The sequence below is a fragment of the Melospiza melodia genome, chromosome 11, assembly GCF_035770615.1.
Source record: "Melospiza melodia melodia isolate bMelMel2 chromosome 11, bMelMel2.pri, whole genome shotgun sequence".
Lineage (NCBI taxonomy): Eukaryota > Metazoa > Chordata > Aves > Passeriformes > Passerellidae > Melospiza > Melospiza melodia.
In genome coordinates this window covers 3,797,655-3,812,645 of record NC_086204.1, presented here as the reverse complement: position 1 = coordinate 3,812,645, position 14,991 = coordinate 3,797,655, and the positions used below count along the sequence as shown (strand labels likewise).

Sequence of the window (14,991 nt, the reverse complement as noted above, 5' to 3'; positions counted from 1 at the left end):
AACTAGATCATGGCAGCAAGTGCCACATCCAGTCTTTTTTTGAACTCCTCGAGGGATGATGACTCCACCACCTCACTGGGTAGATGATTCCAGTATCTGACCACTCTTTCTGTAAAATACTTCCTTCTTAATTCTAGCTTGCATCTCCCTTGGCGCAGCTTGAGACTGTGTCCTCTTGTTCTATCCGTTGTCGCCCGGAGAAAGAGGCTGACCCCCAGCTCACCACAGCCACCCTTCAGGAAGTTGTAGAGAGTCATGAGGTCGCCCCTGAGTCTCCTTTCCTCCAGGCTGAACAACCCCAGCTCCCTCAGTCGTTCTTCATATGGCTTGTGCTCCAGGCCCCTTATTAGTCTCGTTGCCCTCCTCTGGACATGCTCAAGCAACTCAATGTCCCTCCTAAAATGGGGGGCCCAGAACTGGATGCAATACTCCAGGTGAGGCCTCACCAGTGCCGAGTACAGGGGCAGAATGACCTCCCTGCTCCTGCTGGCCACTCCATTTCTGATACTGGCCAGGATGGCATTGGGCTTCTTGGCTACGTGGGCACACTGCTGGCTCATATTCAATCGACTGTCAACCAGCACCCTCAGGTCCCTTTCCACCTGAGCACTGTCCAGCCACACCGTCCCCAGCTTATATCGGTGCAGGGGGTTATTGTGGCCGAAGTGCAGGACTCGGCACTTGGACTTATTGAAGTTCATCCCGTTGGATTCTGCCCATCCATCCAAATCCAACCGTTCCAAATCTCTCTGCAGAGCCCTACGTCCCTCTAGCAGATCTACACACGTTCCCAATTTAGTGTCATCAGCAAATTTACTAATAAAAGACTCTAAGCCCTCATCGTCCTGTCACTTCAGACCCTTGCCTAAATTCACTCTCCAGCTCTCTCGAGTCCCTTTAGGCACTGGAGCAGCTCTGGTGTTCTGAGCATCCCGGGGCTAGGCAGAGGATGCTTTTAACATTAGTTCCTGACTTTTGGTTTTGATTTTTGGTTTCTTCTTCTTTTTTTTTTCTTTTTTTTTTCTGTTTGTTTGGGGTTCTTTGATTTCGTTTGGTTTTGGTTTCTTTGGTGGTTTTTGTTGTTGTTGTTGTTGTTTTGTGTGGTTTTTTGTGTGGTTTTTTGTGTGTTTTTTTGTTTGGTTGGTTGGTTTTGGGGGATTTTTTTTGGATTTTTGTGGGGTTTCTTTGGTGGTTTTTTGCTTTCGTTTTTGATTTTGGGGTTTTTTTTTGTTTTCTTGGTGGGTGTTTTGATTTTCTTGGTTGGGGCTTTTTTGTGGGTTTTTTGTTGTGTTGTTTTTTTTTTGTGTAGTTTTTTGTTTGTTTTGGTTTTGGGGGATTTTTGGTTGTTTTTTTTCTGGGTTTTGTGGTTTTTTTGGTGAGGTTTTTTTTTGCTTTTTTCGGTCTTTTTTGTTTGGTTGGTTGCTTTTCATTTTATTGGGGGGGATTTTTTTGTTTACTTGGTGGATTTTTTATGGGGTTTTTGTGTGGTTTGTTGTGGGTTTTTTGTTGCTTTTTTGGTGCGGTTTTTTGTTTGTTTTGTTTTGGTGGGATTTTTTGTTTTCTTGGTGGGGTTTTTTGGTTGTTTTTTGTGGGTTTTTTTGGTTGTGTTTTTTGTGTTTGTTTGTTTTGTTTTTTAGGGATTCTTTTGGTTTTTTGGTGTTTTGGGGTTTTTTTTTTGTTGTTTCCTGTTTTGGTGGGTTTTTTGTTTTCTTTTATTTAGATTTTTTGTTTTGGGGTGGGTTTATTTTGGTGCCCAGGGGCACCAAATCTCTACCTACCAATGCACAGACAGGAGATTTTTGTTTGTTTGTTTTGGGGGGATTTTTTTGTTTTTGTGGTTTTAATGTTTTGTTTTCGTTTTGGGGATTTTTTTGTTTTCTTGGTGGGGTTTTTTTGTGGTTTTTTTGTTGAGTTTTTAATGTTTTTTGTTTTTGCTTGGTTTGGGGGGATTTTTTTGGTGTTTTTGGTGGGGTTTTTTTGTGGTTTTATGTTTTGTTTTGGTTTGGGGGATTTTTTTGTTTTCTTGGTGGGGTTCTTTTGTGGATTTTTTGTTGTGTTTTTAATGTGGTTTTTTTTGCTTGGTTTGGGGGGAATTTTTTTTTTGTGGTTTTTATTTGGTTTTTTGTGGTTTTGTTTTGTTTTAGGTTTTTTTTGTTTTCTTGGTGGGTTTTTTGCGTTTTCTTTTTGTTGTTGTGGGGTTTTTTTTTTTTTTTTTGTTTGTTTGGTTTGGGGGGATTTTTTTTTGGTTTTTTGTGGGTTTTTTTGTGGTTTTGTTTTTGGGGATTTTTGTTTTGTTTTCTTGGTGGGGTTTTTTGGTTTTTTGTTGCTGTTGTTTTTTTGTTTTGGTGGGTTTTTTGTTTCTTTGGTTTGGTTTTGTTTTGGGGTTTTTTTGTGGGATTTTTGGGTGGGTTTTTTTTTTGTTTTTTTTTTTTTTTGTTTTTTTTTTTTTTTTTTGTTGGTTGGTTGGTTGGTTTTGTATTTTTTGGTGCCTGCAGCCAGCAACGCAAAGATTTTGGGATACTCCGCTGGCCGCACAAAGGGATGCTCGGGGGGCTCTCACCCGATCCGAGCATCCCTGGGGTGGCCGGGAGGGGACAGCTGCCGCTAGATGGCAATGCCGGAGCGGCTGCGGCTCCACGGAGGGGGATGCGACACCGGGATGTGACACCCGGGATGTGACACCGGGATGTGACACCGGGATCCCGTGTGCCATGGGGTGTCCGGCCCTGCTGGCGGGGCTGGGAGAGGCGGGGGACAGAGCACGGAGGGGACTCGGGTGTGAGAATCGCAGAATGTGGCATCGTTCAGGTGGCAAAAGGCTTTAAACTCATCGAGTCCAACGTTAATGAGGGATGTGGGACTCCAGGCAGCTCTCCAAAATGCAGTTTATTCCATCCGAGGTGTTACAGCAGGACAGAGCCTGTGCCTACAGCTGTCAGCTCCAGCTGCAGGCAGGCCTGGACACCATTCATTTAGGTTACGATGCATTCTATACTTTTCTTTAGGTTACAATGCATTCTATACTTTTCTTTAGGTTACAATGCATTATATGCTTTTCTTTGCTGAGCATCTTAATACAGCAGAACCAATCTATACCTTCACTTTTATCTATAGCCCATCACAACTGCCATAATTACCATATTCATGTCACTGTTCTCCAGTCACTAAAAGTTAGTACATTACAGTTTAAGCCAGAAGTTGTTTTTTCAGTTTTCTTGCAGTGGAAAATTCTGAGACTTTTTGTTGCAGGATTTGCTGCCTTGTTTGCCTGTGCTATCTTCCTGCTTGGTAAAAACATCTTCTTGTTTGGGGTGGGTTTATCCTTTGCACTAAGCCATAAAAACCCCTTCTAACTAACACAACCTTTGCCTTCTTGGTTAGCCAGTGAGACTGGCTCAGTCTTTTCTTCTATATCAAAACTTAGTTTCCTTTCTATTCTTCTTCAGATTCTACCCCCAAAAATCTTTCTGCCAAGCACACATATCTGTGAGACTTTCTTGTCAAACTTTCACCCTTCCCAACACACAAACCCAGCACTGCCAAGGCCACCACCCGGCTGTGTCTACAAGTGCCACATGTGCACATCTTCAAATCCTTCTAGGGTTGGTGATTCCACCACTTCCCTGGGCTGCCCTTTCCAGGGCTAGACGATGCTTTTGGACAAGGCACCTTTCCTAAAATCCAGCCTGAACATCCCCCTGGTGTGACTGGAAGCTGTTTCCTCTTGTCACTTGTTGCCTAAGAGAAGAGACTCACCTTGCTTCATCCTCCTTTCAGGAGCAACCAGGTCTCTCCTGGGCCTCCCTTTCTCCAGGCTGAGCCCCCCCTCATCTCCCTGAGCTTCTCTTCCTCAGAGCTTGCTGGAGCCTGGCTCTGTAAAACCGAGCTCATCCCCAGCGCCTTCCTGTCCTGGCACCTGCTGTTCCCTGTCTTCCCGCATTTCCTGCCCTGATAAAAAACCCAAACAGCCCCACAGAGCTGGCTCTGAGTCCCTGGGCCACGTTGAATCATGTGGGCATCAGCCACACTTGTCCCTGACTCACAAATCCCAGCGTGCTGGGTGAGGGTCAGGATGAGGATGGCAATAAACATCCTGGGAAACAGAGCCTGCATCTCTTGGCATAGCCAGAGAGGGTTTGTTTTTTTTTTTTTAATTTATTTCCTTTTGGCTCTCAATCTTCTCTTAAGGAGCTGCTTTCTCATGAATATCCCATCCTTTAGCACTGTCTGAGCAGGAGAGAGGCTCCCAGCGGGGTCATCCTCTGCAGCAGTGAGTGTGGAGCAGGGGTGAGAGCCGGCTCTGGGTTCAGGGCACAGCTCAGGGCCCCAGCAGAAGTGTCCAGGTAAGGGATCTTACCTGGATCTGAGGTACTCAGATCCCTGCTTTCAGGGAATGAGGATGAAGGCTGCCTTCCTCCTCCTCAGCCCTTGCTCAGAGCCGGGCAGGGATGCAGTGCTGGTGCAGCCCTCCCCATCCTGTCGGGGCTCTGAATTGGGGCTGGGGGAGGCCTTGCTGTGCAGGCAGGGGTGGGACAGGGCTGGGGCAGCAGGAGCAGGAGCTCTGCGAGGCCGAGGAGCTGCCCCTGGCAATGGACCAGCCTCAGGCTTAATTAACAGGGCTGAAAGGTGGCAAGAGCAGAGTTGGTGGGAAGGAGGAGGAGGAGGTGGAGGAAGAGGTGGGGTGAGCCACAAATTGATTCGTTTGGGGCAGTGTCTTGCCTGGGCTGGATGGAAGGGACTGTAACCAGCTGGTGGCTGCTGTGGCCACCCCCTTGCCTGATGTCAGTAGGATGCAGAGCCAGGGTCACTGTGCTTTGGGAGGGATCTGGGTACCTCTGCTCCACTCTGGGCTGCAGGGGCTTGTTGTTCACCCCCAGGTACCCCACTTTGGTTATAAACATCATTGGAAGGAGAGAATTAAGAAGGGTTGGGTGTCACAGGGAGCTGGTGGGTGCCTGGCTGAGCTTGGGGCAGAGCTCCCACAGCCCTTTTTGCAAACACTCCTCTGTTGCCTTGCTGAGGAGGATCTGGCCCTTCCTCTTTCTCACCCAGCCAGACCAAGGGCTCCTGGCAGTGCGCCCAGCAGAGCCTGGACCAAAAAAACCCCAAACCCTGTGGCCCTTCAGCCACTCCAGAGCCTGCAGAGTCCTCAGTGTCCAGTCCCTGCTCAGGTGTTGCCAGGCTGCACGGATGGAGAAGCCCTGGCCCAAACGAGTCAATGATTTATGTGATTAGGAGCTTTATTAATTTATTTATTAAAATTGAAATGCCTCAAGCAGCCCTGGCTGCAGGTGTGAGGGGCAGGGCAGCAGGCACTGTGCTTGCAGGGCAGGGTGCTGGTGGGGTGGACAAGGGAAGAGCATGGCAGGGACCCTGGGTGTCCTGTGCTGCTGGCTGGAGCCGTGGGGTGGGAAATGCAGGTAGAGAGGGTGTCACAGGCCCTGCGGTTCAGCAGGAGGAGTGGGGGACCCTGCATGTGAACAGCTCTCAGGGTGTGTGGTGTGCTGTGCCCTGCTGCGCCAAGAGGCCCTGGGGACATCCCTGGGGGCACCCTGTGTGTGCCAGCAGGGCAGGGTGGGTTCCCCAAAGCTGGGTGGGTGTGCAGGCAGCCCCCAGAGTGGGGCACAGCTCAGCACAGCCCCAGGGGACCCTGGGTGACCTTGGCACTGCAGCAGCAGCAGTGTCCCGACTGCCCTGCCCTCACTACAGGGGGGAGCAGGGTCACCCCCAGCCCCAGGGAAGCTCCTGCAGGGGGGCACATCCAGCCCAAGGGTTGTTTACACCTCCTGGACGAGCCGCTTTTCCCAGCCAACCTCGTGTGTCAAGAGGAGGAAAATCCCGAGGTGTGGAGGCTCATCTGTATGCGAGTGAGCAGCAGGGCACTCCCCGGGCACCCGCGGGCATCGGGCGGCTCCGGAGCGCCCCGGGCATGGGCAGGATGATGCGTGTGCCCACAGAGAGGTGGCTGGGGGGGATGCGGGGAGGGCAGCCCCCCTTTGCCCCCCAGTTCAGCCCCTCACCTAGGAGCACCCGTGTGCTGGAAAGCCCTCTGCAGCCAGGGCGGGGATGGGGATGGTGGGGGGAGTGTGTGCGCGCTTCTGGCAGGGTGGGGGCTCCCCCATTGCCTTTGTTCCCTTCAGACCCACCCCTCGCCTCTGATTTTCCTTTGCGGCAGCTCCCGTGCTTGCCAAAAGAACGCGCTGGATGGAGCGAGGCAGCGAGCCGGGCGTGTGTGCGCGCTGCTGTGCGCCTGCCTTGCCGCTGCCTTCATCAGAGCCGGCCGTCCCCGAGCTGCAGAGCCGCGCCAGCCGCCTCTAATTCCCTGGCCCGGCTCCTGCGGGAAGCCCTGCGTGCTCCTGCCCCGGCAGCCGAGGGCCGGGCATCGCTGCCCACCGCCCGTGTGCCCCCTCCGGCCCCGCCATGGGCGGCCGGGCTCCCGCAGGATGCTGAAGATGGAGCCGGGAGGAAGGAGTTGGACACTTGGCTCCAACTAGGCTGGACCACGCTGCTGCAACCTGTTCGCCCGGGTGCTGTTCCCAATCGTGCCTTGCCGTGCCGCGGGGTGGCCGCGGGGACCCGGCTCCTGCCCGTGCTGCGGGGGGCTGGGGGGCTGCTCTGGGGGGCATGTGCCTGGGGTTCACCCCTTGCTTCGGGGGGAAGGTGCCTAGGGACCCCGCGGCTGCGGCCTCCGCTGGGCACGGAGGAGGAGGAGGAGGGGGAGGAGGGCTGGCTGCCCGCCCCGCTGCCCGGGTGGCCGTTCTGGGGGGGCCCGGCTGCCCCCCGTGCCCAGCCGGTGCCGCCTCTCCTCTCTGCCGCGGGTGCCCCGGAGGGATGGAGCAGAGCCGGGGCTGAGCATCACCCGGGGAGGAGGAGGGGGCTGTGGTTGGGACTGCGCCCCGCAAACCCCCTCCCTCTTCTTTCCCACCCTCCCCCCCCTCCCCTCCGCCGCCTCGGTGCCGCTGCTTTGGCTCACCTGTGCGTTTCCTTGCAGGATGGCTCGCTTCGGGGAGGCAGTGGCCGGCAGGCTGGGCTCCGGAGATGGGGGCTCCGAGCAGAACCGGAGCCGGCAAGGAGCTGCTGCCCCTGCGGGAGGCAGCCCGGGAGCCTTCAAGCAAACCAAAGCGCAGAGAGCCCGGACTATGGCTCTGTACAACCCCATCCCCGTCCGGCAGAACTGCTTCACCGTCAACAGATCGCTCTTCCTCTTCGGGGAAGAAAACATAGTCAGGAAATACGCCAAGAAGCTCATCGACTGGCCATATCCTTTCTGCGGCCCCCGTGAGCCGTGCTGCCCGGATCTGCCTCGGGGGCTGCCCAGGACACGCGTGTGTGGCACTGTCGGGCAGGTAAGGTGTGCCCACAGGGGTGCCCCGGCCCCCGGGGATGCTCTCCTCGCCCTGTTGCTGCTCCCCCTCCTGTCCTCCGATCCTCACAGGAGCTGAGCCCCTTTTCCCCCCCTTGGGAATCCCCCAGCCCCTCCTGAGGCTTGGATTTATTATCCCCCCGTGCTGATAGGGACGGGTGCTGTGATCCCTGCGTGCTTTGGGATGCTCTGTGTGCGTGCCTGGGGAGGTGGGAGGCAGTGGCCTTTCCTCGGTGCCTCGATGTCTCGTGGAGTTTTGTCACCCCACCCCACCCTGGGGAGCCCCGTGTGTCCCCAGTCCCTGCTGGGTGGTGGCTCTGTCCCCACTGTGTGTGCCCGGCAGGGGCACAGCCGCCCTTGCCCTGCAGCCCCCGGCCCCCGTGGTGGCTCTGGGAACCGGCTGCCCCCTCCCTGCGGCAGAGGGAAGGATGGTGGGAACCTCTGGCTGTGCCCCGTGGCCTTTTTTGGGTGAAGCTGGCACGGTTTTATCCCAGGGACCCCTCTGCTAGCGCAGGGTGGAGGGTGCAGATCTCTCCCACTCCTTCCCCTGCTCCTCCATCCTTCCATCCCTCCCCACGCACCTCTCTCTCCTCCCACCCTCGCCGTGGGTGCTGCCCAGCACCACATCCCTCATCCCCACACCAGCCTGGCCCCAGTGCCTGCTGCCCCTGAGACACCTCCAGGGCTTTGCCCCCAGGGAGGATCTGAGCCTGAGAACTTGAGCGTGGCTGGGCTGTGGCTGTGGAGCCTCCCCGTGCCGCGCTCTGCAGCACTGATTCCATGCAGCTCCTGCTGCTGCCGCTGCTTTCTCTCCCTCCAACTTGTTGGTGGAGTTCCTGGCTCCTCTGGTGGGCACGGCAGAGCTCTCCCTGTTGCCATGCTTGGTTTGGTGCAACAGGTACCACGAGGGGAGGCCTCTGGTGTGGCCCAGGGATGCAGAGCATGGCAGGGGAATTGTGCCTGTGCAGCTCTGTCAGGAACAGCTCCTGCCTCGGGAGCTGTGACAGTTCCAGGCTCCAGAGGGTGACCTGGGCTTGAAGGGCTGGCTTGGAGGGGCTGAATTCCCCAAATCTGTCCCTCCTGGCGGTGCCCAGGGTGTGGGTGGCTGCAGGAGTGCTGGTGGTGAGCGCGGGGCCCTGGGCGGCTCAGCGCAGAGCCCTGCAGGGCAGCAGCCAGGCCGCTTTTCCAGAATATGCCAAATTATTCATGTGCTTTTCCAGCATGCTGTGGGAGGGCTCTGGCCCCTCCAGCTTTTGCTGGGAGCCAGAAGGAGCTGGGGTGCTGCCACTGGGCCGGCACTCGCGGTGTGGGCTGGGGTCCCGTGCCGGCGTGATGTCTCATCTCCAGGCAGCCGCTGTCTCCTAGAGACTGGAGCTCCACCACCACCACCACCACCACCACATGAGCACAACTCCCCAGCATTATTCTCCCCTGGAATTTGCAATGCATGAGGGAGATGGGCTCATTTTGTGGTGGTTTTTTTTTTTTTCCCCCAGAAGTAAGTGACATATTCCCATGTGAGCGCTGGGAACAGGCGTGCTCCAGGCGCGGGAGCTCGGTGTTCCTGCCTGTCCCCCGCCCTGCTGCCATCTCTTTCCCAGAAAAACCCATCCAACCCTGGATGTTTCTCTGCACCACTGGAGTTTTGAGGGCTTGGGAATGGGCAAGGCCTTTTGGTGATGAGTTTGGTGAGGCTGGCCAGGCCGGTTGTTCCCATCCTTGGAGTTGTAGCCTGGCACGGGCAGCTGGTGCCTTTTGGTAGGGCCAGGAAAACCATGTGAGCACCTCAGCTGCCTGGCCTGGAGCCCATGGCATCGCTCCTGGGCCAGGGAATTTTGGGGAGGAGAGCATTGGATCTTGGCCATGGTCAGTAGGAGCTGCTGGCCCTGGGAGGGTGATGCTGTGGGTCAGGGTGGGCTCAGCACTGAGGAAAGCCAAAGGGGCTGGAGAGGAGCTCGGGGCGGAGTGGAGGCTCTTCTTCATCCAGCTCTGGTTGACTAGGTAATAGGGCTAAAAATATCTGGTGATTCAGGCCTGGATATCTGCTGGGTAACTGTGTAATTATAACCAGCAGCCTCTGCAGTTTGGCTTCCCAGTGTAAATAGGGATGATGCATGGAGGAGAAGGAGGAGAAATACGAGCAACTGGGATTGGGATGCAGCTCCATGGGAGGCAGACCTTTGCTGAGTTCCTCGCTGGGAACCTCCACTGGAGCTGCTCTTTTAAACCTGGTCCTGCCTAAACTGTGGTGCAGCTGCTGCTTTGGCTGTAGGGAACATCTCCTTCTCTTCTCCTTGGGAAACGCAGCCTCGTCCTCTTGCCTGCTCTCCTCCTGCTGATGGCCAGGCCTTTCACCCTGATTTCATTTGTTTGGCTGCCTGGAAGGCTCCAATTCAGTTAGGATACGAGATGGGCTGCAGCTCATCTATATCTGCTCCGTTCCTCATCCGCTTAATCACATTTGACCTGGATAAGATCCCTCTCCCGCCCCAGGAAGGCCAGATGACATTGTGTGGCTCTGGCTGTGTCCCCAAGGACAGCATCTGCCTGCAGCCTGTCCACTGCACCTACCCCTAGTGTGGCAGGGGAAGAGGATGCCCATGTTCCCTGTGCTGAGGGATTTCATCTATTTCATCCCCAGTCTGGTGTTGGGCTGGCCTGGAGCAGCTGGAGTGCCCTCAGAGCATCATCAGGGGGGTTTTGCTCCGTGGGAAGCACACCCGTGAGTGGCTGAGCTGTTTTGCTGTCCCTGTGACCTGGTGCTGCGTGGGCACAACCCCCCTGGCCAAGCATCTCCTCCACCTTGGCTTTTCCCCGGCCAACATTCCAGCAGGTCTCGCCTTCCCAAGGGAAGAGCCTGCGCCATGTCGTGCCATCCTTGGGCAGCTCCATCCTTACCCTCCCCAAGAACATTTCCCCCCTCCCCCTGCTCCCAGGCTGTTTTCTGTGCCCTCCATTCATCAGATTTTAGAAGGGTTTTTTTTTGGGAGGGGCGAGTAGGTGTAATGGCAGGTCCATCTTTTTGACAGCCGGGGAGAGCGAGGCTGCCTGTCAGATGGTGAATTTAAACAGAGGCAGCTGTTGTCATGGTGATGCCAAGTTGCATCCTGTTGCTGTGGCAACCAAAGTTAAAAAACTGATGTTAAGGCAGGAAAATCACATGATGTGGTCCTTTTTTGTTTAAAAAAAAAAAAAAAAAAAAAAAAAAAAAAAGAAGAAGGGAGGAGGAGAGGAGAGAGATTTGATTTCCAGGGTGAGGTGGGGGAGAAGGAGACGCTTCTCCATGGAGCTGTTTGCACGTGGCAGGCAGGCATCCCACATCCTGCATCCTGCATCCCTACGGGAGGGAGGGAGGGAAGGAAAGGCAGCAGTGTGGGCAGCTCTGCCCCGTTGGACTCCTGGCTGTCACTGCCTTTGGCTTAACCCTTGGTGGAAACCACACCACTGCCTTTTGGAGCTGTAAAAGCTGGGACTGCAGAGAGGGAGGGGAATCTCCTGTGTCCCTGCAGCGGGATTGAGGCAGGCTGGGTGCTCCAGGACACAAGCACAAGCCAAATTCACTCCCCTGAGCCTCTGTGCAGCAGGCACACAGCAGCTGGCTCGTGTTCCAAGTGGGAGGATTTGGGATCTGGATGTTGCTTTCTGTGGCAGGACACAGGGATGGAGAGAGCCAGGAGGGGCCACAACTCCGTGGACAGTGTTATCAGTGGAGGGAAATCCCTTGTGTCCTCAGGGACAAGCCAGGGAGGCGCTGCGGGGATGGGGAATCCCAGAGTTGAATCAGGGCCACTCACAGACTTTGCTCTACTTGGCACTTTGGTTTTTTTCTTGGAAACCAAAAACCTCCCTTGCCCAGGGAGGCTGTGGACTCCCTGGAATTGTTGAAGCTCTGATGGGATGGGAATCTGAGCAGCCTGGTCTGGTCTGGTGGAAGGTGTCCCTGCCTGTGTCAGGGGGTTGGAACGAGGTGACTTTAATGCCCCTCCCAACCCAAACCACTCCATGACTCTGTGAAAACAGCCTTGGAGAGAAGGTGCTCTCTTTCCTGCGGAGGGGAGGAGGATTGGGGCATCCTAAGGGTGGATGCTGAAGGTGTGGATCTGAGGTCCTGTCTGTGTGGGACAGGCAGCAGTGCTGGGAATGGGACCAGCAAGATGAAGTCCACAGGTGTAGGAACTTTTTCTCATTGGCATCTGAGGGGAAGAGAGAGCCCCAGGGAGGTGTGGGGAGAGGTGGGAAATAGAGACATGACTTTCTAGGAGGTGTTGGAACCTGGATGATGCAGGCGCGGACAGGGCTTAAGTTGCTCCTGCTCTTTTGGTGGCACTGGAAGGTAGAATTCCCCAAGGCCTCATAAACCCATTCACCCAGCACCATAAACCCCTCCAGGGCCTGGAGCTGGGCTCACTGCCTGCCTTAGCCAGGTGGGTGCTCTGGTTTGGGCTTCTGGCTGGCGAGGAAGGTGAAGAGGAAGCTCACAGCTGCAAGATCTTCCTGGCAGAGCCACCAAGGAGCTCCAGCTGCAGGCATGGGGTTATCCCTCCTCCAGGTGGCCTGGGGGGTGCCCCCGTGGCCTGGGGTCACTGTCCCTGCCTCAGAGGCATCCTGAGGGAAGCGTGGAGCTGCAGGTGTGGCGTGCACAGGGATCAGCCCAGTTGCTAAGGAAACAAGTCAACGGTGCAGGGGAGAGAGCATTGGGTAAAGGAGATAAATCAATAAGAAAACCTATTTTTATCGGCTCCCTAATGATCCTCCAGGAGCAGCCAGACGGAAGAGGAGGAGGAGGAGGAGGAGAAGGCTGGAGGGACATGGGCTCTCATTACTTGGCCTGGAGGGAGGAGAGGGCTGCTCTGCATTTTGGGTGGCTGAGAGGTTTTGTAATTACTCATCTGATGTGGGAGAAAACAAAGCACTGATGGAGGGTTGTCTAGTGGCCCTGACTGGGAGGATGTTTGCTTGGCAGAAGTAAAGAGTGGGTACAAAACATCCCTCAGTTCAGCCAGATGTTCCTGCTGTCCCTTGGGAGATTCTTTTCCTCTTGGAACTCAAAACCTGTCACAGCTGGAGCTATGGGGGCTGGTTTCCATGGGGCTGATGTCTCACACAGCTCTGGATGTGAGAAACTGGATTTCTCCAGTTTCTCCTGGAGAAACTGGGCCACTGGGGTTTGGGGAGTCACTTTTGGCAGTGCTGAGGCCAGTGCTTTGGGGTGCAATTGCCCTTTTAGGCTTGGCCAGGTTGGACAGGGCTCTGAGCACCCTGGCCTAGTGGGGGACATCCCTGTCCATGACAGGATGGAATGAGATGGTTTTTAATGTCCCTTCCAGCTCATTCTTTGACTTAGTGGTATCTGTTCACCCACTTGCTGGAGGTGCAGCAGATGTGCACTGTCCTCCTGCTCTCAACCAGATGTTGTGGCCAGGTGGTCCTGAGCCCCCCAAGCCCTTCTGAGCAGGGCTCCCACGCTGCTGCAGCTGGGTTTTTCCCTCTCCCACGGGAGCAGTGCGGGATGCTGGGGCGGACAGACGGACGGACGCTCCCGCGCCGCTCCCACACTTCTCCTCATCTAGGCAAATGTGCCTGGTGCCTGGGGAGCTGCTGCCCCGCCCCACTAACACGCTGTTTGCCTCTCCAGCCGGTGCTAATTGCTCGCAGACTTTCAGGAAAATGATACAGAAAGGTCCCAAATAGGCTGGTGGCGCCGGGCCAGCGCCGCGGTGGATGGAGCGGGGTGGAACGCAGGGAGAGGGCTCTGCTGGAGCCTTGCAGGGAAATATTCACTTGTGCCGAGCCTCAGAGGAGAACTTTTGGAGTCTGGCCCCCCTCCCCAAGCATGGGGAGCTGCTCCTGCTCCTGGCTGGCTGGCTCTGCAGCCTCTCTCTTTCGTAGCAATCATTAATTTCACTGAGCGCCTTTATAAATGCCCTGGATGTCTCTTTCCTGGCTCTTCTTCCTGCCTGGGTTAAACACATCCCAGCTCCCACGGGCTCTCCCTGGCTGCCTCTCCTGCCCCTCTCCCTGGGGATGTTTCTGTGCCCATCCCTGCTCTTGCTTTGCCAGCCTGCCCAGCCTCACTGGGGCTGGGTCACTCCATGCTTTGGGCTGGGGTCACTCCATGCTTTCCCTTTTCCCATGCTCGTGCTTGGCACTGAGGTGTCTTCTCTTGCCTGTGGGCTCAGGGCCACTGGTTGAAAGCATTTCGCTGTAGTCAGTGGCCAAAAGATGAGGTTGGAAAAGAAAATCACCCCTTTTCCCAGAGCTGTTGGACACCTCCTTGCCTGAAATGTGTCAACCTGAGGGTGTTGTGTGTGGAGAAGCTTTGGTGTGGTGGGGAAGGGCTCGGCCAGCTTGGGATGGTGGAGTGTGGATGATTCCTTCATCCCAGGTGGGATCACATCCCCTTTGCACAGGGGAAGGTGGCAATCCTCTCCCTGGTGCCAGTGGTGACAGTAATAGAGCTGTTTTGGCAAGGAGGGAGCAGAACCAGGGGTGCATTGCTCCACATTCAGTTACTGAGGACAACAGGGCTCTTATGGTGGAGAATTGGGAAAGATGGATGGGAAGTTGGAAAGATATGGCCACCCTGTCATTTGGAAGTGCTTTGTATTCAGAGCTCGGCCCTGGGCCAGGCAGGAGAGAGCTCCGTGTCCCTGCCTCCATCCCATGAATCAAAAGGCAGGAGGAAGCTGAGTTTGGGGTGTTTTCCTGGGCATCAGCCTGCCCTTTCCTTCCTCAGCTCCTCAGACACCAGCTCCTGCTGCCACTGCTCAGGGTGGCTCCTGGAGAAGGGCTGTGTAGGACCCAGACGTGGATGTAGGATTTGGGATTGCTCATAAGAGTCCAACCAGGACCTAGATGTGGATTTAGGATTGCTCATAAGGACCCAACCAGGTCCTAGACGTGGATGTAGGATTTAGGATTGCTCATAAGGGTCCTAGACGTGGATGTAGAATTTAGGATTGCTCATAAGGGTCCAACATGTGGATGTGGGATTTAGGATTGCTCATAAGGGTCCAACCAGGTCCTAGATGTGGATGTAGGATTTAGGATTGCTCATAAGGGTCCAACCAGGTCCTAGATGTGGATGTGGGATTTAGGATTGCTCATAAGGGTCCAACCAGGTCCTAGATGTGGATGTAGGATTTAGGATTGCTCCTAAGGGTTCAACCAGGATGTAGATGTGGATGTAGGATTTAGGATTGCTCATAAGGGTCCAACCAGGTCCTAGACGTGGATGTAGGATTTAGGATTGCTCATAAGGGTCCTAGACGTGAATGAAAGATTTAGGATTGTTCATACGGGTCCAACCAGGTCCTAGATGTGGATGAAGGATTTAGGATTGCTCATAAGGGTCCAACCGGGTCCTATTGTCAAGGTGCTGCTGCCCCTTGGGGTCTTGCTGGGGTGTGTTTGTGCTGGGATATCTCCACAGGGAGTTTCCACCCTGCTCACAGCCAGGTGCCATCAGAGCTGTGAATGCTCAGCCAAGTGCTCGGCAGCTCCCAATGCCACCTGGGCTCATCCTGCTGCCCACAGGGTGCTTGGCAAGGGCACAGGGTGGGCTGATCCAGGTCAGAGCCCCAGGACCTCCAAGGGATGCTCCATCCTCCTCAGGCTGTGCAGGTGCT

General features: G+C 55.1%; 1 protein-coding gene across 3 annotated transcripts in view; it reads left to right on the top strand.

Moving 5' to 3' along the window:
• Positions 1-14,991, top strand: part of CACNA1E (calcium voltage-gated channel subunit alpha1 E) — a 133,206-nt gene that overhangs the window by 24,471 nt on the left and 93,744 nt on the right. For all 3 annotated transcript variants that reach the window (XM_063165366.1, XM_063165364.1, XM_063165365.1), the window contains exon 3: positions 6,992-7,258. In XM_063165366.1, coding sequence (XP_063021436.1) covers positions 6,992-7,258 — 267 coding nt within the window. The remainder of the gene's footprint in view (positions 1-6,991; positions 7,259-14,991) is intronic.